The sequence below is a fragment of the Theropithecus gelada genome, chromosome X (genome assembly GCF_003255815.1).
Source record: "Theropithecus gelada isolate Dixy chromosome X, Tgel_1.0, whole genome shotgun sequence".
Classification (NCBI taxonomy): Eukaryota; Metazoa; Chordata; class Mammalia; order Primates; family Cercopithecidae; genus Theropithecus; species Theropithecus gelada.
The window spans coordinates 76,191,592-76,213,799 of record NC_037689.1 but is presented as its reverse complement, the minus strand read 5'-3'; the positions used below and the strand labels follow the sequence as shown (position 1 = coordinate 76,213,799).

General features: G+C 42.7%; 1 protein-coding gene across 2 annotated transcripts in view; it reads left to right on the top strand.

The window, feature by feature from the left end:
- The first annotated feature begins 4,635 nt into the window (after positions 1-4,635).
- PGK1 (phosphoglycerate kinase 1) overlaps positions 4,636-22,208 on the top strand; it is a 23,030-nt gene continuing 5,457 nt past the window's right edge. Inside the window, exons 1-6 of one of the 2 annotated variants that reach the window (XM_025371612.1) lie at positions 4,636-5,666; positions 10,856-10,906; positions 14,814-14,969; positions 15,086-15,230; positions 18,396-18,499; positions 19,134-19,253. In XM_025371612.1, coding sequence (XP_025227397.1) covers positions 10,875-10,906; positions 14,814-14,969; positions 15,086-15,230; positions 18,396-18,499; positions 19,134-19,253 — 557 coding nt within the window. In that variant the 5' untranslated portion in view covers positions 4,636-5,666; positions 10,856-10,874. The remainder of the gene's footprint in view (positions 5,667-10,855; positions 10,907-14,813; positions 14,970-15,085; positions 15,231-18,395; positions 18,500-19,133; positions 19,254-22,208) is intronic. The other variant, XM_025371611.1, reaches the window with a different exon arrangement.

The following is a 22,208-nucleotide window of genomic DNA, read 5'->3' as shown; positions in this document are numbered from 1 at the left end:
GGTACTAATTTTCTATATGCATTTGGTTCTATTTATAGACTTTCTATTCTGTCCCATTGGTCTTTCTACTCATGTTCCAGTGACTCAATGTGTGCGTTTTTCATTTTGCAAGGTTAGCTCACCGTAGTTTTATTAGGGAGGGGACTGGTACTGTAACAAAGATTGTACACAAGCAGTTTAAACAAGATAGAAGTTGATTTCTCTGTCATGTTAACAGTATAGAGGTGAGTGGTCCAGGGCTGGTGAGAAAGCACTACCATCACTGAGGCCAAGGTGGCTGCCCCAGCTTCTGCCATCTCCTAGTCAAGGGCCAAAAGACAGCATGAACTTTCCTTTTTAGGGTCACTATGTGGCAATGGCTTACATCAGTTGTCCAGAACTTGGTCACATGGCCACTCCAAGCCACAAGGAAGATGGAGAAATGTAGTCTCTTGCTGGATAGCCATGTGTTTGATTAAAATTTAGGAGTTCTATTAGTAAAGAAAGGGAAAATGGTCTCTGTCACAATGGTGACCTGATGGTAAGGACCCCAATGTAGAAGGTATCGGGGCATTCTAACGTAAATAATGGCATAAACTTTCCTCCAGGAATTCACAATAGGGGATTGGTACAGAGGAGTCTAGGATTCATATAGGCTCTACCTCTTACCTTCACATTTTTGGGATTCTCTTTGCTTAGAATTGTATTTACTATTTGTTAGAGCTCTTGCACACTCTTTCTCTTTTTCTGCATATGTTGCTGTATGTGTGCATTTTTTTTGTTGTTCTTTTCTCACTGCTTTACTCACATGTCCCCGGAGTTATCAATCTATTTCTGAGGCAACTCTTGGGGCTTGTTAATGAATTAATTGGCAAAAAGAAGCCTCTCAGGGAACAAAAGCCCGAGCCTGTTTATACCTCTGAACTTCCTATCTCCCTTCCTTTGCTATCTCCCTTGAATGTGATAAAGAATAGACAATTTAAGTGGCTCAAGTAAGTGGCTCTTTTATATTTACAGAAGGCTACACTTGTATATAAAAGGGGATCTGGGTAATAGATAACTAAAGGATAGGAAAAAGCCACAAAGGAAAGATTCTATAGCCTTAGAGAGACCATATGATTTACCACCTAAACTGGGATACTTTAAAGAGTTTAGGTAGGCTGGGCGTGGTGGCTCATGCCTGTAGTCCTAGCTACTTGGGAGACTGAAGCAGGAGGATCCCTTGAACCCCGGAGGTTGAGCCTGATTGCAGTGAGCTGATTGCTGGACTGCACTCCAGCCTGGGAGACAGAGCGAGGTCCTGTCTTTAAAACAAGCAAACAACACCCCCCCCACAAAAAAAAATAACCACACACAGATTTTTTTGGGGCATACACGTATTTTGATCAGTTGCTTAGCTATCTCTGTCTCTAATACCATGTTACTGGTAATTTTCTGAAAAATGTATTTTTTTCAATATGGTCTTATTGTTTTAAGTTTTTTCATAAAATTGCCTGCAATCTGTCTCACAGTTGCATTTTATGGTTAACAAATTTAACATTACAGGTATCTTCAATTGATTTTTCTCTATAGATCATGTCTACCTAAAAGGAAGAAGTGTAGGCAAAATATGGAGAGGTCATTTCGGCCATGGCTGAGAACTGCAGCCTGGGACACACTTCCAGGTTGCCTTGAACAGTACTCTGGAGAACAATGGGGAGGTTCAAATTTTTTAAGAAAAAAGGATGAATCAGGAGAGGGGGTAATTGCAAAGTTGTTTGTCAAGAATTCTCATTGGTTTAAATAAATTACATTGGGCTGGGTGTGGTGGCTCACACCTGTAATCCCAGCACTTTGGGAGGCCGAGTCAGGCAGATCACTTGAGGTCAGGAGTTCGAGACCAGCCTGGCCAACATGGTGAAACTCCGTCTCTACTAAAAATACAAAATTAGCCAGGTGTGTTGGCATGCACCTGTAATCCCAGCTACTCAGGAGGTTGAGGTATGAGAACCGCTTGAATCCGGGAAGCGGAAGTTGTAGTGAGCTGATATTGTGTCCCTGCACTCCAGCCTGGGCAACAGAGTCAGACTCCGTCTCAAAAAAAAAAAAAAAAAAAAAAAACCAACAAGGGAGTCTCTCTAGACCAAACTAGAAAGATGGACTCTCATATCCACATCATAACCTCATCATGGGAGTTACATCTCATCACTTTTGCCACATTCTATTGGTTAGAAGCCAGTCATAGGTCCAGCTCACATTCAAGGGGAGGAAATTATAGAAAGATGTGAACACTAGAGGGCAGAGATCATGGGCACCATCTTAGAATTCTTCCCAGTGTTCCCTGGGAAATGGCTCCGAGATTGAGATTTGTGTGCAGGTGGATTACTGGGGGTTGCTTCTGGGAACAACACCTATAAAGGAGTAAGGACATCAGACTTGGGATAGAGAGGGATAAGTTTCAATAGAGGCTTCAGCCAACCCCACAGACAGTTCTGAAGCAGAGCTGGTCCTTTAAGAGATGTCCTGAAATGAAGCAAAGAAGCCAGGCCTTTAGAACTGCATTGAGCAATCACCGACGGATGCCCCAGGGAAGTGGGTATAACCTTAGGCAAGGCAGCTTCCTTCAACAGAGGGCAGTTTCTGGGGAGAGACTCAGCTGTGAGCTGTTAGTAACTAATACTCCCATCAGCTAATAATGAGTGCCTCAGTTCTGAAAGGGAATCTGAGTGATATATCATCATTACACTTGGTTAACTGGAATATCTCCTGAGTGAGTATACACATTTTCCCAGCACGGTGAATAAAAGTCAGTTGAATGAGAAATTGAAAGTACCTCTGATTGGTCCCCTCCTGCAACCAATCAGGCTGGTGGCAGGCCAAGTTTTCATTTGTATAGGAGTGTAACTGTGTAACTTCACTTCAGCTTCTGATTGGTCGCTTTCTGCAACCACTCAGACTGATCATGGACCACTACTTCATTTGCATGGGGTGTAATGGGAAACCTCTAGAGGGTATTTAAACCCCAGAAACTTCTGTAATCAAGCTCTTGAGCTGCTTGCTCAGGCCTGCTCTCGCCCTGTGGAGTATACTTTTGAAACCGCCTTTGCAAAAATCATAACTGAGGAAATTATGACAGTGAAAGAGATCAGACCTAACCTACCCTATCTTCCTTCTAACTTCTAAAATGTCTTTGTTCATTCCTGGGTATAGGGCAAACTAGCCTTGGGAAGGAATTTATAGTGTAAACTCTGAGACAAAATTGATAATAGCCCTTTCCCCTTCTTGGCGGGGACCAGATTAGAAATTAGGGTTTAGGGACCATGCAGCCTTTGGCTGCAAATGTCTGAACCTCCCCAAATTGCTCCTGGGAATAACATCACCATTGCAAAACCTAAGATCAGTGCTTGAGATGTTTTGCAGCCCCTGCATTCTCATGCAGCAGAGGACACCACCCAGACTGATAATCTAGCTCAACTAGCTCCAGGATCCTACCCAGGAAGAACTCACTTCTGCAAGAATTCACTTCGACCCCGTTAGTTCATCTTCATTCCGACCAATTAGCACTCCCCACTTTCCCAACCCATACCCGCCAAATTATCCTTAAAAACTCTGATTCCGGAATGCTCAGGGAGACTGATTTGAGTGATGATAAAACTCTGGTATCCCGCACAACCGCTCTGCGTGAATTACTCTTTCGCCATTGCAATTTCCCTGTCTTGATAAATCAGCTCTGTCTAGGCAGCGGACAAAGTGAACCCATTGGGCGGTTACACTTTCGTTTTCAATACATCTCTGCTTTTATTGCTTAATTCTTTCCTTGCTTTGTGCATTTTGTCCCGTTCTTAGTTCAAGGCTCCAAGAATTTGGACACCCCCACAGGTAACAAGACTACAGGTACCCGCCACCACTTCTGGCTAACTTTTTGTATTTTTAGTAGAGATGGGGTTTTGCCATGTTGCTCAGGCTGGGTTTTTTTTTTATTTTTTTATTTTTTGTATTTTTAGTAGAGATGGGGTTTTGCTATGTTGCTCAGGCTGGTCTCGAACCACCTGGCTCCAGCAGTCCGCCAGCCTTGGCCTCCCAAAGTGCCGGGATTAAAGGCGTGGGCCAAGGCGCTTGGCCCACTAAACTTCTTTGTGCATCAGCTACTTCATTTGCCTAATGAGGATGAAAGTAGTCACTTCTGCGTTTTGTGAGCTTTGGTTAATACACGAAAACTGCCATATCTGTTTGCCATTAGCATCCATCATGCCATAACCAAAAAAATTACATTGCATTTTTATTTTTAAAAAGGTGGGGGCCAGAGTGGACCTGGGCCTTTTCCAACTTATGAGAGGTCTCTTATTAAGTAAGCCTTAAGTAGCAGAATTCCATGAAAGGAGCTGGGAAACCAAGATTTTCTAAAAGGAGGTGGTATTTGCATTAATCCTGGCAGGGCAGCTGCGAATTCCACGGGATTGGGGGTGGCGCCTTCTCCAAGGCAGTCCTGGGCTTACGCTGGGCTGCGGCTGCTCCGGGCGCGCTTCCGGGAAACGCAGCGGCGCCAACCTTGGGTCTCGCACATTCTTCACGTCCGTTCGTAGCGTCACCCGGATCTTCGCCGCTTCACTTGTGGGCCCTCGGCGACGCTTCCCGCTCCGCCCCTAAGTCGGGAAGGTTCTTTGCGGTTCGCGGCGTGCCGGACGTGACAAACGGAAGCCGCACGTCTCACTAGTACCTTCGCAGACGGACAGCGCCAGGGAGCAATGGCAGCGCGCCGACCGCGATGGGCCGTGGCCAATAGCGGCTGCTCTGCACGGCGCGTCGGGAGCAGCGGCCGGGAAGGGGCGGTGCGGGAGGCGGGGTGTGGGGCGGCAGTGCAGCCCCTGTTCCTGCCCGCGTGGTGTTCGGCATTCTTCTCGTCTCCCGAGCGCACGTCTGCGGTAGGCTCCCTGGTTGTCCGAATCACCGACCTCTCTTCCCAGCTGTATTTCCAAAATGTCGCTTTCTAATAAGCTGACGCTGGACAAACTGGATGTTAAAGGGAAGCGGGTCGTTATGAGGTAATTCTGCACGTTTGCCCGCGTGGCCTCTGTGCTCTGTCGCAAACCTCTTTGGCCTGAGCCGACTTGTTCTCTCGTCTGCTCTACGTCGCTTTTTGCTTTTGGCTGGGCCCCACGGGTCCTAGGCTTGGAGGGCGAGGCTGCTCACGGGTTTGGTGGTTTCTAGCCGCATTTTCTGCAGTCCAGAAAGCAGCCGAAACCCCCTTCGGGGATGGGTCCCACTAAGGAAGGGCTGAGATTGCTGCTGGGACCCATTTTGTCCTTTTTCCTATTGGTGAAATGCAGTTCCGTTGCCTCCACCTCCCAGTCGGCGAGATGAGACTTAATGCTTATCCTGCAAATCTCTAGGCTTCAAGGAAGGGACCTTGAAAGGTCATTTTGTTAATTTCCCTTCCCCCACACTCCTAGACCGTCGCAGACAAATGAGAAACGGCCCACATCTCACAGGTCCCTGCACAAAAGGATATCTTTCCAAGAGGATGTTGATTTAACTGTTCAGGAGTAGACCCCCCAGTCCCCCGCCCCTAAAGAATTGGGGTGGGAGGGTAGGGCGGGGCGCACCGGAGGAGGCCCTGCAGAGCTTATGTAACAGGCCTCTGCTGCCCTGCAGCGTGGTATCGTTGGACTCTTGGGCACAGGATTTGCATCAGGATTGTGACATACTAGGTAATGGTAGAGCAGGGTGTGGCTGCTCATACTTGCTGGCCTCCAACCTCATCCCCACGTGTGGCTAGAAAAGCAGAATTTTGAAAGTGGGGGAAGGTTCCTTGTGCACTTTGGGTCTCTTACTCTGCTCATGTGGATCTCTGGTCACTTGCCAACAGGGCTTCTCTCTTATCTGCCAGAATTGTTGGTATAGTGTGGAGCTTTTACCTTTATCCTTTTTGTCACGTGTGGTATATTTGTGCATGCCAGGAGCAAGGTGCAGGAGGATGAGTCGGTATGTAACTGATGGACTTGACTGTTCATATACCTTAACAGGATCCAAGAGTGGTGTTTTTGAGGGGTCATAAAGGTTTCTGTTGATAGCATTTTGCAACCTTGACCTTTTTGGGAAGTGGTTGATTGATGGGTAGGCATGTGGCTGGTGTAATCTAGCCCCTTTTCCAATTTGGGCTGGTTCAAATGAGGGCTTGTGTTGGATATTAACAGACACATAAGTCAGTAGGAGATCTTCCTTTACTCTAACTTTAAACATACGAGGACACATTTGAGTTAGGGAAGTGTATGGGTACTCTAAAAGTACATGTAGCTCTCCCCTTCTCTCTAATTTCACTTTGGTCAGTATTACTTTGCAGGTAACCTCTGCCCTGCTGTGGAGATAGAATAACCCAATAATTTATGTCCATGAAAAATACCTGATTTCCACATTTTCCCAAATGGCATAGGCCTTTGTAATCTGGACAAAGTAGGAATCACAGCCATGTTAGTACTAGAAGAGTGCCCTTTCTGGCCCTCATATAATCCTAATAAAAGGGGATAGACCCTGTAAAAAACAGGACAGGTGGACATTGGCATGCAACTAGCTTTTAGGTTTTAATTAGTTCCTTGCATCTCCCCTGTGTTCGAGGCTGATTCTTCCAGATGCATGGACCAACTAAAAGACAAGGAGTGGGACATCATGCGGATAACCTTCCTATAATTGCAGTCTTGGGCTTTATTTCCTCTCTCTGTAGGGAAACTGGCTTGAAGAAGCTAGCTGGGGGTGGGATTGTAGGAGCTGCTTAACTTTTCTCCTTCTGGACCTAATAAAGTTTCATTTAGCACACACCAACCCAAAGCCTTGAAATGATTGGCTAGTCATGTTTTGCCGATGGAAAATGACCTGTTCAGGGTTACTGAACTACTAAGGTGGTGGTGGCAGAGCTGGGCGTAGAATTTGGGTCTCCTTGGCTATCAGCTAGATCCTCTAGATCAGCTAGATATTCGAGACAATATCAGCTAGATATTCGAGACAATGACCAAGGATACGTTGAAATAGACCTTTCTCCTGTAATAGACCTTTCTCCTGTAATCTGGATACCTTCTTATTTAGGCTGAGGACAGGAAGTTACATCGTTCCCTGATTATTAATGTATTTCTTTTGAACAGAGAGTTTCACTGTAGGCCTTCTTTTTTGGAGGTGCCTAGGCAGCCATGTGGTGTCAGCTCAATTCTTTTTTGTTTCAACGTGGTGGTTGCTGGCAGTGTTTCCGGAGTGGGGCTTCCTGAGTTGAGTAGTGGCTGCCTCATTTGTCGTCTTTGTCCTGCAGAAGTGAACTCTGGTATTTGCTGACTCTTCTGGTCCACTGGTTTGGATTGCCAAGGGAAATTGTTTTGTTGAAGGAAAACGGGGTAGCCAGAAACCTCTGACTTGTTAATTACCAGGTTCCATCTTAGTTTTTTAGGACTCCCCAGTTGACTTTACACCCTCTTTGAATACACTTCTGCTTATTTTTGTGGTAATTTCCTTTCTTTCTCTCATAGGTTGCCAGTCATCCTTTGCTTGCACTTCCTTTTTGCTTGCTCCTGCCTGTTTTTTTTTAAACCTCACTGATTTTCTCCAACCTGTTGTAACTTGTAAAGAAACTGCTTTGATGTAGTGGGAAGAGAAACAGGAAAAAATTGAGAGCAGAGAAAAAGTCTCTAAGACACCCACAATATCCCAGTTTTCCATGTGGGGCAGTGAAGGACATGGTTCCTTTGAGAGTTTTTAATGGAACTGGACCTGGGACCTGAGATTTCAGGGGATAGAGACTTGATATTCTTATTCCAGCTAAACCAGTATATTTTTTAATGTTTTATTTTGAAATAATTAAAGATTCTTGGGAGGTTACGAAGTTAGAGAGGTCTTGTGTTCACCCATTTTCCCCCAATGAATGCATCTTACCTAATTATAGTACAATATCAAAAGTAGGAAATTGCATTGGTATAAAGTGTGTATGGTTCTATGCCATTTTTACGTGCATAGATTTGTGTAACCACCACCACAATCAAGATACAGAACTATTCATTCAATCACCACCAAGATCTCCTTCTTGCTACCCCTTTATAATAATAACCAACCCGTTTCCTAACTCCTGGTAACTACTGATCTATCCACTGTTTCTAAAATTTTGTCACTTCAAAAATACTATACAGATAGAATCACTTGGTGTATAACCTTTTGGGATTAACTTTTTTCACTTAGCATAATGTCCTCAAAATTTATCCACATTGTCACATGTATCAAAAGTTCATTCCTGTGTATTCTTGAGTAGTATTCCGTGATATGGATGTATCATAGTTTCTTTAACTATCATTGAAGGGTATTAGGGTTGTTTCTGATTTGGGGCTATTACAAATAAAGCTGCTGTGAACATTTGTATACAAGTCTTGGTATGGACATATGCTGTCATTTTTCATGGGTAAACACCTAGGAGTGGAATTGCTGGGCCACATCCTTTTGAGGTATCCCCAGACTGTTTTCCAAGGTGGCTGCAGCATTTTACATTTCTACCAGCAGTATGTGAATAATGAGTTTCTCTGCATCATTACCAGCACTTGGTGGTGCTATTATTTTTTATTTTAGTTATTCTTCGTTCTGATGGCTATGTAGTAATAACTGACTTTGTGCCTGAAGTAAAGCTCAGGAGTGTTATAAGGAGACGAAAAAAAAAAAAAAAAAAGGAAATTGTGCATATTTTATGTAAAATGGAACCAGTAGAATCTGTAGGCAAGAGCAGTTTCTGTGTTGGAGTCCTCAGAGGAGAAGTAAAAGCAGAGCTGTTTGAGTGTAGGAGATGAGGGGAGGTAATCCAGAGGGCATTGAGGAGAGAGTATAAACCAAGTCTAATTCATTAGTAAGCTGACACCATGGCAGCTAGGGTAGATGAGACAGATTCTTAGGTGTCTCTGCCCAAAGATATTCCTCTCTGTAAGGGTCAGGGGTAGAGAGTAGCACTGCAAGAAGTGGCTTGTGCCCATCCTTTTGCCATTAGTCCTTTTGAGCATAGGCCTTCTGGGAGGTTGCATGGGGCAAAATGACCCATGGTAATGGGATACTCTCTCTTCTTTGGAATGTACTTTAAGGCTGGCAGGCACCTTGTTCAGGATATTTAAAGAAGACAGAGAATCAAGTGGCCTGAAGCAAAGTAGAGTGTATTTCTTTCATCAGAGGCTTACTGCCTTTAATTTTGAAGACTTTAAAACATGTTTTTTTTTTTTTTTTTTTTTTGAGACGGAGTCTCGTGCTGTGTCACCCAGGCTGGAGTGTAGTGGCGTGATCTCGGCTCACTGCAAGCTCCGCCTCCCAGGTTCACGCCATTCTCCTGCCTCAGCCTCCGAGTAGCTGGGACTACAGGCACCCGTCACCATGCCCGGCTAGTTTTTTGTATTTTTAGTAGAGACGGGGTTTCACCATGTTAGCCAGGATGGTCTCGATCTCCTGACCTCGTGATCCACCCGCCTCGGCCTCCCAAAGTGCTGGGATTACAGGCTTGAGCCACCGCGCCCGGCCTAAAACATGTTTTAATATAGAATTATTTTTCCTCAACCTACCTTTGGAAAGGCTGTTTCTTCAGTGAGGTGCATTGGAGTTCAGGCCTAGTGGATATAGGAAATTGGTGGTCTTCTCAGTATGTCTGTAGGAGTTTGTAATTGCCTTAGCCTTAGAGAGGAAGGGGTATTTAAAAAGGCAGATGAAAAAGATGGAGGCTTATAATCAAGGATAGCAGCGGTCTTCTTGATTAGGTCATACTTCGCTGTAGTCCCTTTGCAAGTGATGCTAGCTAGCTGTTTTTAGTAGTAGTTGATGTACTTGTCAAATCACAGAATTACATGTTGGAGAAACATATAACAACAACTAACACTTTTATGGCACTTACTGTGTGTCGGGTACACTTCTAAGCACTTTACAAATTGCTGGCTGACTTAAGTCTCTCAATAACTACGAGGTAGATACTGTCATCCCCATGAGAAAAAAATCACTTAAAAATGATCATGGTAGGCACAGACCTTAAAAATAGCTACTATACATTATTGTTTTCATTCACATTGAAGTAGGCTGAGGTTCCAAGGAGTTCAGAATAATTGGTTCTTAAGAATGGTAACACAGTAATCTGTTGGGTAAGAGAGACTGCAGTGCATTATTATCTTGTGTCATCTTGATTACTTCCCTTCTAATTTGCCTGTTTGTCAGGTGGGCTGGGGCACATGTCCCACCCTCTCTTCTCAGGCTTTTTGAAAGAGGCTGTCTTATGTTAGTGTGTATTGCTTGAAGGACCCCTAGTCTTAAGGCCCCAGACTTTCTCCAAAAAGAATGATTTTTCTCTTAGTGTGTTTTATTTTTCCAGTTAATTTTTTTCTCCAGTCATGTTAGTTTCACAAGGACCCAGAAATAGTATCAAGGGAATTAGGATCAAGATGCATTCCTTATTATTCCTCACCCCTCCAGCTGCTACCCAGATACTATCGTGCCAGACCCAGACAGATATCTTTTTAGATGGAACTGGCTTTAGCTTCCCAGATCTTCAGGGCTAGTTCCTGTGATTTAAGTTAGGTTTTATTTTTTTAAAATTCTTTTTAAAGTATGAATACATACCTAAAAGGGCACAAATCACAATTTCAAAGAATTACCACAGAATGAGCACATTTGTATGATCACTGAGGTTAAGAGATAGAACATTACCAGAACCCCAAAGCCTCTGGTGTCCTATCCCAGTCACCACTCCCTCCATCCTCCCCATGACTAACGACTATTTTAACTTTTAATGCCACTGATTATTTTTAAGATGAGATTTAAATTTCCGACTTATTTAACTGGTTCATTAAAAGTGCATCTCCTAATCTTTGATGGAACAATAAGTTGATCATGGTCTTGAATCTTTCTTTTTTAGAGTCGACTTCAATGTTCCTATGAAGAACAACCAGATAACAAACAACCAGAGGTAAGGTTCCTGCTAAGCCTTGGGCTGGGTTTAAATGTGTGGGTACATAGGATGAAACGTTTTTCCTTTCATATTGTGTTATGGAACTGTAGCAACTTGAGACATGTGATTTTGGCTTTCTATCAACCCACTATCTGATCTGCTTTCTTATTTATGAGAATATACAAATGTAAGCAAAATCTTAAGAAAGTGTAAGAATATACAAATGTAAGCAAAAATCTTTTTTTTTTTTTTTTGAGACGGAGTCTCGCTCTGTCGCCCAGGCTGGAGTGCAGTGGCCGGATCTCAGCTCACTGCAAGCTCCGCCTCCCAGGTTTACGCCATTCTCCAGCCTCAGCCTCCCGAGTAGCTGGGACTACAGACGCCCGCCACCTCGCCCGGCTAGTTTTTTGTATTTTTAGTAGAGACGGGGTTTCACCGTGTTAGCCAGGATGGTCTCGATCTCCTGACCTCGTGATCCGCACATCTCGGCCTCCCAAAGTGCTGGGATTACAGGCTTGAGCCACCGCACCCGGCCCCTGTAAGCAAAATCTTAAGAAAATTAGAAGAATTTGGAGTTCATTTTCCTTTTTTTGAGATAGGGTCTCACTCTGTCACCCAGACTGGAGTGTAGTGGTGTAATCACGGTTCACTGCAGCCTTAACCTTCTGGGCTCAAGCAATCCTCTGGCCTCAGCTTCCCGACTAGCTGGGAAAACAGATGCATGCCACTACGCCTGGTTAAATTAAAACAATATGTTTTTGTAGAGATGGGGTCTCACTGTGTTGCCTAGGCTTGTTCTCAAACTCCTGGACTCAAGTGATCCTCCTGTCTTGGCTTCCTAAAGTGCTGGGACCACAGGTGTGAGCCACCACACCTGGCAGAGGTATTCATTTTTAAAGAATATAAAAGCTGGCTGGGTGCGGTGGCTCACACCTGTAATCCCAGCACTTTGGAAGGCCGAGGCAGGAGGATTGCTTGAGGCCAGTAGTTCGAGAACAGCCTGGCCAACATAGTAAGACATCATCTCTATAAAACACACAAAAATAAAAAGAATATAAAAGTTTAAAGTTACTTGGCTTCTCTTGCAAAATGAAGAACTATGTAAGAGAAGGATTTTAAAAGTACCAGTAGTTATTAAGGTTATGTGTAGTTTTACAAGCCCTCATTCCAGATGGCTCAGATAAAGTCAATTTTTGAGAATTTTCATCTGTTTTTGCTTCCAAAAAACAAACAGGAAAGACTTCGGAAGTACATTTTCAGTCAGTTTAGCTGCTCCAATGTCTTGGATCCTAGATTCAGAAACAGAAATTTTAAGTGAGAGTACTGTTCTTGCTTTTGACTAGATTGTAAAAAGTCTTTATTCATTTTTGTCTTTACTTTTTAAGTTTTGATTTTAGTAGAATATATATATATATATATATATATATATATATGGGTTACATGAGATATTTTGATACAAGCATGCAGTACATAATAATCACATCAGGTTAAATGGGGTATCCATCAAGAAGGTTTTTATTTAATTTTTTTTTTTTTTTTTTTTTTTTTTTTTGAGACAGGGCCTTGTTCTGTCGCCCAGGCTGGAGTGCAATGGCACGATCTTGGCTCACTGCAATCTCTGCCTCCTGGGCTCAAGTGATCCTCCCATCTCAGCCTCCCAGGGAGCTGGGACCACAGGCGTGGGCCACCACACCTGGCTACTTTTTTGTATTTTTTTTTTTTTGTAGAGACAAGGTTTTGCCATGTTGCCCAGGCTGGCCTTGAATTCCTGGACCCTGCCCACCTTGGCTTCTCAAAGTGCTGGGATTACAGGCGTGAGCTACTGTGCTCAGCCTATTTTAAATTTTAAATGAAGGGTTGTACTGGCAAGGTGCTTTCCGATGATGTAGACCAGTGGCATCTAATAGAAATATAATGTGAGCCAAATTGTATTAATTAAATTAAAGGGACATTTAACTTTTTTGGTACTAAGTCTTCAAGATCTGGCATGTGTTTTTATACTTACAGCACATCTCAATTTGATCTAATTATATATCTAGTACTCAACAGACACACAGACTTAAATGACTGTCATATTGGATGGTGCAGGTCTAGACCCAGAACATTTTCAGGTATTCGTCCCAGAATAGAGCCTGTCATTTTGCCAAGCACATCCCTTATATCTGTTAAATATTAATAGCATAAGATATTTTAGAAATACAACTTTTTTAATCATTCCATTCTTTGCTCAGATGTCATCTTATCACACTGTCCCTGGCCATCTTATCTAAAAATCTCCTCTACCATTGTTCTCCGATTATTTTTGTCCTCAAAAGTAGGGAGACAAAAATGAGGAACAATGGTGTGTTTTTTTCTGTATCTCACCATCTGATGTATTACATGTACACACACATACGTACATGTTTATTGTCTCTCTCCATTAGAATTTCACTTCCATGAGAACATAGACTTTTTAAAATAGTTTTCCGTTTCATTCTCAGAACCTGGAATGATGCCTGGCACAAAAGAAGTATTCAGTAACTATTTGGTGAATAAATAAATGCTTTTCTTTATCAATTTTAATTTCTTATAAACTGGCAAAATGGCAAGTTAGTAGCAGGTTTGTAACAAAACTTTTAAATGTCTAAAGGGAGTTAATTTTTTGGTTAATTTATAATGTAATAAACATGATACATTATGGAAACCAAGCTCTGTACAGTGCAATTATTTTTTCCTACATAAAAAAGTGACTTAGTATCTATTAATATAATAGGTGCAGAAAAGTTACTACATGTTTTTGATTTTTCCCCAAATTTCCTTTGATGGTTTCAAGATTTGAGAATTTTATGTATTTTCCATAGTCATATAAGAAGAGTGTGTTCAGGGGTCCCCCAGGACCACCCACATATCTCATGATGATTTACTAGGATTCAGAGTTGTTCTCATGGCTGAAGTGTATTACAGTGAAAGAATGCATGACAAGATTAGGAAGAGGAAAAGACCATGGGGCAGTCTAGAGAAATCCATGGGCTTCCAGTTTCCCGTGAGGAGACACATCAAGTGTTTTTCTTCAGCTGTGAAAAATGCAGTAATTGTCTGCAATGTTTCTGCCTGGAGAAGCCTGCTAGAGACTCAGATCCCAAGATTTTTGTTGGAAACTGGTCATGTAGGTATCCTCTGCCTAGCAACTACCAAAATTCCAAACTTTGGCTGGGTGTGGTGGCTCATGCCTGTATTCCCAGCAGTTTGGGAGGCTGAGGCCGGCAGATAACTCGAGCCCAGGAGTTCAAGACCAGCCTGGACAACATGGCAAAACCCCTACAAAAAATACAAAAATTAGCTGGGCATGGTGGTGCATTCCTGTAATTCCAGCGACTTGGGAGGCTGAGGTGGGAAGATCACCTGAGCCCCCGGGGAGGTTGAAGCTGCAGTGAGCCGAGATTGTGCCTCTCCACTCCAGCCTGCTGGGTGACAGAGTGAGACCCTGTCTCAAAAAAAAAACAAACAAACAAACAAAAACTAGACTTCTAGAGTGGGGCAGGTGTTCAGCATAAATCACCATGTTTGTATAGACAGTCTAGGAAGAGTGAATAGCCCTTGTCGGTCTTGTCACTTGTCAGTTAACTTTGAAAGCCAAGTTCCCAGATACCAGCCAGGATCCAATCTTGCAAACAGGCCCTTCTGTAGATAGCAGCCTCAGGCCTGCTGTGTTAACTGTTTTCTGTGAAAGGGGCAGATACATAATGAGATTGTACAATCCTAGGTGGAGGGTTGGCATTGTATTTAACTTCTTCCCCTAAGGACCACCACTGAATTACTGATAAGTAGATTTGAAGGAACTTGGAGAAGAAAAGGAACTTTATGCTTTATGAGGTTATCGATAAAGTAGTTCCCACTAATTTCTAGGACTAACTTCCTTCTGTTTGTTGTCTCTTTTTGGTTGCAGGATTAAGGCTGCTGTCCCAAGCATCAAATTCTGCTTGGACAATGGAGCCAAGTCGGTAGTCCTTATGAGCCACTTAGGCCGGCCTGATGGTGTCCCTATGCCTGACAAGTACTCCTTAGAGCCAGTTGCTGTAGAACTCAAGTCTCTGCTGGGCAAGTAAGTGCCAGGCTCTGGTGCTGGTAGACTTTGTGGTGGGGGAGGTTGTCAAGCATGTTGTTACTGGTTCTTAACTTTCAGACTGCTCAAGTGTCTTCATTTCTTCCTCTCCTCAGGGATGTTCTGTTCTTGAAGGACTGTGTAGGCCCAGAAGTGGAGAAAGCCTGTGCCAACCCAGCTGCTGGGTCTGTCATCCTGCTGGAGAACCTCCGCTTTCATGTAGAGGAAGAAGGGAAGGGAAAAGATGCTTCTGGGAACAAGGTAGGACCTGTGATTTTGACATTATTGGGGATGAGGGCCTGAGTCTATAAGAGACTGTGGTTGAAGAATAGAGAAAGCTCATTTATTTTTCCTTAGACACCTTTTATTGAAGTATACAATGCACAGCTTGATGGAGTATCTCAAAGTAAACACACTTGTGTAACCACCACCTAGGTCAAGGGATAGAATATTACCAGCATCCCAGAAGCCCTCCTTCATGTTCACGTGGTGTTTAAATATGTTTGAAAAATATGTGAACACCTTTGTTGTGGAAGAGTATTCAAAAGTGAATATGATGGTCATGATGATGTCACCTTGGATTTAAGGCATTTTCTTAAGACGTATAAACCATGTTCCTTTAAATCTCTTTAAGATAAAGAGGTACAGGTATCACCTTATTTCATAAAGAAACTAAGCCTCAAAAAAAAAAAAACCTTTAGTTTCTGAAAGGCAGTCATATGATTAAAGTTAGAGGCAGTGGTGCTGTTGGTGGGCTTTAGAGCTCAGCCCATTCAATCAGCAAACTTTTTCTGTAAATGGCCAGATAGTTAATATTTTAGGCTTTCTGTGTTGTGCAGTCACTTCCGTCTGCATATAGTCTCTGTTGGAACTACTCATCTCTGCCGATGTTGTGCAAAAGCAGCCTAGATAACTCACCAAACAGATTACTGTGAACTGACAACCGGAATTCAAATATTCAGTGATAAAACTGTCTCTTTGCAGATGATTTTGAATTTGCCCATTGGCTAGAAAGGAAGCTGAAGGCATTTTTTAGTACTTTCCACTATTCTGGTCTTTAGTGTCTCAGAGAACAAGATGCTCTGAGTCTAGTATCTCAGTCTCCTTTGGCTTCTCACATTTCTTAAGGTCATTGGGAGTGCCTGCTTTCAAGCAGTTTCTTTTTTTAGCACCAAAGGTGCTGGTCTTGCCTTATCCTGCTTTTGGCATGGTCTTGCTACAGTATTAGGAGTCAAATGCTGACCTAAAATTTGGTGTCCTTTTAAACTGGAATTCATGATGCATGAACTCTAGGGCTTAGAAGTGGCAGGAAACAACGGGCAAATTGAAGCAAAACTTTTTATTTAGGAAATGATGAGCTGACTGTGCTAGTCTATGACTGTTTTATTTAATTGACTTGACATTCACTATCCAATGGCTTTTAATACCTGAAATTTCAGGAGTCAGTCCCAAGTTCAAAATGGATTAAAAAAACAAAGTGAGGCTGGGCACGGTGCCTCACACCTGTACCAGCACTTTGGGAGGCTGAGGTGGGTGGATCATGAGGTCAGGAGTTCGAGACCAGCCTGGCCAACATGGTGAAGCTCCGTTTCTACTAAAAATACAAAAAAGTTGGGCATGGTGGCAATTGCCTGTAATCCCAGCTACTCGGGAGGCTGAGGCAGGAGAATTGCTTGAACCGAGGAGGTGGAGGTTGCAGTGAGCTGAGTTTGCGCCACTGCATTCCAGCCTGGGCGACAGGGCAAGACTCTGTTTCAAAAAAACCACAAAAACAAAGTGAGGACATGAGGACATAAACATTTTCCCTTTATCCAAAGTGCCCACATTGATCTTTTAAGGGCCTTCTCTTTCTTCTAGTTATTTGCAGATCAGTAAATGAGAAATGAGTTCTGATTGATACTGTTTATTTCCATGGCACCTTTATTCATGAAGAGCTTTCAGTTTACCCCATTTTTCCTTAAATATCTTTTTAAAGAGACAGGGTCTTGTTCTGTTTCCCATGGTGGAGTGCAGTGGCATGATCCTAACTCATTGCAGCCTCAAACTTGTGGGCTGAAGTGATCCTCCTGCTTCATCCTCACGAGAAGCTAGGACTACAGGCACATACCACCATGCCCAACTGACTTTTACTTTTTTTTTTTCCTGGTAGAGACGGGGTCTTGCTATGTTGCCCAGGCTCATCTCAAACTCCTGGGCTTAAGTGATCCTCCCATGTTGGCCTCCCAAAGTGTTGGGATTATAGGTGTGAGCTACTGCCCCTGGCCTCCTTAAATAGTTCTTAAATGGAGGGGTTGTTATGCCTTTTTGACAGAAGGGAAAATTTCAGAGAGAGCAACTTCCCAAAGGTTACACAATGAATTAGTGTCAGAGCTGGACATAGAACTCAGGTCTCCTTACATTTGAGCATTGTTATCATTACTACATGTGTCATCTTCCAATCACTAGTGGCAGATGTTATTCTATTCTAGAGAGGTTATGGGAGTGCCACAATCTTCAATTTTAGCATTAGTGCCTCAGCAATTCTTTGGGTCTTTAGGGAAAAGCCCCATTTTTTATGGCAGTCCATAAAAAATGGACTCCTTGATACATAGGAGCATAGGAGTGGGCAGTGACTAAAATGAACATCCGCTTTGTGCTTTGTACTCTTCTGTGTCATGTCTCCTTTCATCCGGCTTGCTTCCTGTGCATCTTTGCTTAATCTCCTGCCAGAGACTCTCTGTTTTGCTTATCCTCCCATCTTGCTTTCTGTCCCTTTTGGGGTATCCCTTGATGGCAAGCTGACATTTCAAAGCTCTATGTTTAACTTCTACATTTTCTTCCTCTCTCTTTTTGTAGAAGTGTATTTCTTGTGTTCTCAGATGCCCAGCTTCCAGAGAAGACCATAAAATACCTCTTTGTCAATGTAAAGTGTTTCTGAAGTCCTTTTCTGTTGTCATGTTTCCATCTGCCTTCTCTGTCCCAGCTTGCCCTTGTTGCTTTTATAAGGAATATGTGTGAGAGCCCCTTTCACTTCGCAGAAAGGCCTTGGTAGCCAGCAGCTTGAGTCAAGTATGATACTATCACAAGGAGAATGTTTAAAATGAGGAACTAAGTCAAGGAGAGGGAAGGATAATCAGAACCTTGAGCTGAAGGCTGGGGAGAGGCTAGTGGGATGTTGTTAACTTCATGTGATTAGAGGTTAAGCCATTGTTCAGGAATATTAGGTTTGCAATTTGAGGGAAGTTAAGGGAGAGTAGAAACATGCAGAAATGACCAAAGTACCTGGAATATTTGGAAGAAAGAACACATCCTACTGCTGGTTGTAAAAAATCACTGTCCCACCTACTCAGGGTCTTTAGAGATGTTTAAGAGGACTCTTGGTGTATGAAATGCTTTTATAGTTGTCTTTGGAGCCATCACATTTTCTGTTTTTGTTTTTCTCTATAGGTTAAAGCCGAGCCAGCCAAAATAGAAGCTTTCCGAGCTTCACTTTCCAAGCTAGGGGATGTCTACGTCAATGATGCTTTTGGCACTGCTCACAGAGCCCACAGGTACCAAGAACCTTGTTGACTACCACACTAAGAACAGCATTCCTGTTTACTTGAGTAGCCCAAGCTCTGGGTTGCTTTTGGAGAGTCCTGTATTATACTGTAATCCTTTCAGCTTCTCTAATTGGAACTGCCACTGTGGCTCTTGTTGAGTAGCTCTCATCCAAAGAGGAAATAAAGGTAAAAAAATGTTGGTGACAGTAGAGCCTTTTGTGGAGTTTCAGGAAGAGGTTGCTCTTTCTCACCTTAGATACTTTGTACAGAGTTATCCTTTTATGAACGTTATAAGATCAGACTCTCATGCTGTCAGTAGGAAGCAAATTGAGGAATCCTCTTCTGCTATCATCAACCGGCCAATTACTTATCTGTGATTTGCCCTTTGGCCTGCTGAAGAGTGTTAACTGGGTATCTTAAATTCTACCTAAGTTCAATACTTTTTGCTCTTTCCCCTTGACCTTGCACTATTAGTTAAAAATCTTATCTTGTACCTAAGTGTTTTTTGTTGCAATGTAGGGATGAAAACCATGATTTCTTGCAGTCCAAAAGTAGAACTGTTTTAGTGATAAGGAGCTGGCCTCTAGGACTAGGAGGAATAATAGGGATTGACTAGAATTTGAATGTCTTTGATCTTTTCTAGCTCCATGGTAGGAGTCAATCTGCCACAGAAGGCTGGAGGATTTTTGATGAAGAAGGAGCTGAACTACTTTGCCAAGGCCTTGGAGAGCCCAGAGCGACCTTTCCTGGCCATCCTGGGCGGGTATGAAGAACTCTTTAAGATCATGCTTTAAGTATTGTTTGCCTGGTAGTAGGCCATAACTTGGGTGGTTTATTGCCATACAGCTCAGTCACACTGGGTAACTGAGGAGAATTTAATAAAGGAACTACAGGCTGGGCATGGTGGCTCACACCTGTAATCCCAGCACTTTGAGAGGGCCCAGGCAGGAAGATCGCTTGAGCCCAGGAGTTTGAGACGGGCCCAGGCAACAAAGTGAGACCCCATGTCTACAAAAAAAATTAGCTGGGCGGTGGTGGTATGCACCTGTGGTCCCAGCTACCAGAGAGGCTGAAGTGGGAGGATCACTTGAGCCTGGGAGGTAGCGGCTGCAGTGCACTGTGATCAAGCCACTGCACTTCAGCCTGGGTGACAGAGCAAGACCCTGTTTCAAAATGAGTGAATGAATCAATGAATGAATAAATAAATAAAATACAGAGGTGTGGGTAGGGTTCAGGGAGACCGCAAAGGGACAGTACAGTAATTTGGGGCTAGCAACAGGCATCACCATCTCTAGGCCTGAAGGGACAAATGGAGGGGAATGGTTATCAGAATTCAGAGAGGACAGTTGGTGTGGAGAGAGCTATCCGATGGGAACTGTAGCCTTTGGTCAAAGGACACAAGATCTGGTAGGGAGGGGGAGTGAGGGCAATAAATACTCTAATCTTTCAGTCTCCTGCTGCTGCACTCCCTCCTACCTCAATTTGGCTGAAACCCAAATGGAAACCAGAGGGCAAGAAAACTCCTTGATGTAGTCCATGCAGGTCCGCCTCCTGTGACACAACAGGGTAGAGAAGGATAGAAGATGGCTCTGCAGGGAAGAATGGGAAAGATCCACTATAGGTGCTCATCTAGCAATTTTGAAGTGCTTGAGCCTTTTACATACATACAACCTGGCAGGGTATAACTATGAAAACCTCTTCATATGTGTTTAATATATAATTTAGACCTAATTTCTCCAGATTACATACCTATTTTATTTTTTCTCCTATAGGGTAAGGCAGCAAGTAGATAATGATTTTCTAATGGCTTAGTTAAAAATAGAAATTTCAGAATTGAGGGTTGAGAGGAGGATAAATTTTAGGTGATAAAGCAGGGATAGAGAGCCAGCACTGCTTGGATAAGACAACTTCCTGTGACTTGGTGTGGTGATCTAGGTAACAGCCTCTTTATGGCTGGAGGCCCATTACCCTTCTATGAGCAGAGTTTTTTCCCCCAGGGGAGTGAACATACTATTTCCTGATGAAAATTGACTCTGGAGTTGGGTGTCAATTTCAGGTAGTATAGTTGCTTATACCATTTGGCTCTGTGTCTCCAGCCAAATCTCATCTTGAATTATAATCCCCATGTGTTGTGGGAGGGACCTGGTGATTGGATCCTGGGGGCGGTTCCCCCCATTACTGTTCTTGTGATAGTGAGTTCTCACTAGATTTGATGGTTTAAAAGTGTTTGGCAGTTCCCCCCTCGCTTGCCTCTCTTTTGCCAGTAGTAAGATAACTTGCTTCCCCTTTGCCTTCTGCCATGATTGTAAATTTCCTGAGGCCTTTCCAGCCATGGGGAACTGTGAGTCAATTAAACCTTTCTTTATAAATTACCAAGTCTCAGGTAGTTCTTTATAGCATTGTGAAAATGGGCTAATACAGTTGCTCTCTAGGCTTTATGAGCCCAGTTTCAGAGTCTTAAAAATAACTCACGTAGATACAGGTGGTTGTGTCTTGTTCTTGGAAAAAGATATATATTCCTGGGCTTTGTTCTCCAACTTTCTGTAGACCTGGAATATGGGAGTGAGTGCCACCTAGTGCCACCTTATGGTTAGGTTTTTAGGTTCAGACTGAAATAGCTGTTATGGGGAAGTGGATATGAGATTTTTTTTACCACCTTTCTTGCAGTGTAGTTTCCCTAGGCCATTAACAGTTTTTGGGAAAACTTTTATTTTTTATTAAACAAGCTTTATTGTAATAAACACTCATATGTACAGAAGTTGAGAGAATAGTATAGTAAACTCCCAGGTACCCATTACCCTGTTTCAACAATTAATTGACATTTTTGCTAATCTTGTTTCTTTTATGTCCTAACTCTGTTTTGTCAGGAATGTATATACACATATATATACACACACACATATATATGTATATATTACTGACAAAGTGAATACAAGTGAGATAAATATGTGTGTATCTCTCTCTCTTTCTCTCTATATATATATACACACACACACACATATATATATATATATTTTTTTTTTCTGCTGCCCAGGCTGAAGTGCAGTGGCATGATCACAGCTCACTGCAGCTTTGACCTTCTGGGCTCAAGCGATCCTCCCACCTCAACCTCCCGAGTAGCTGGGACTACAGGCATGCATCACCATGCCCGGCTAATTTTTGAATTTTTTTTTGTAGAGACAGGGTCTCACTATGTTGCCCAGGCTGGTCTCAAACTTCTGGGCTCAGGCGATCTGACTGCCTTGGTCTCCCAAAGTGTTGAGATTACAGGTGTGAGCTTGTGCCTGTAATGTTTTTAAGTTAGCCTTAGACATCATATACTTTCACTTATGTAGGTTTGAGTATCTCTTATCTGAAATGCTTGGGACCATAAGTGTTTTGGATTTCAGATTTATTTTTGGATTTTGGAATATTTGCATGGTACTTACTAGTTGAGGATCCTAATCTGAAAATATGAAATCTGAAATGTTCCAATGATATTTCCTTTGAGCTCAAACAGTTTTGATCTTGGAGGATTTCAGATTTTTGGAATAGGGATCCTCAACCTGTAATACTCCTGTATACATCTTGTAACTGATAAGCAGATTTCTTTTAAATAATCACCATATTATACCTAACAAATTTAGCAGTTTTGTTACTATCATCTAATACCCAGTCTGTATTCAGATGTTCTTTTTTTTTTTTTTTTTTTTTTTTTTTTTTTTTTTTTTTTTTTTTT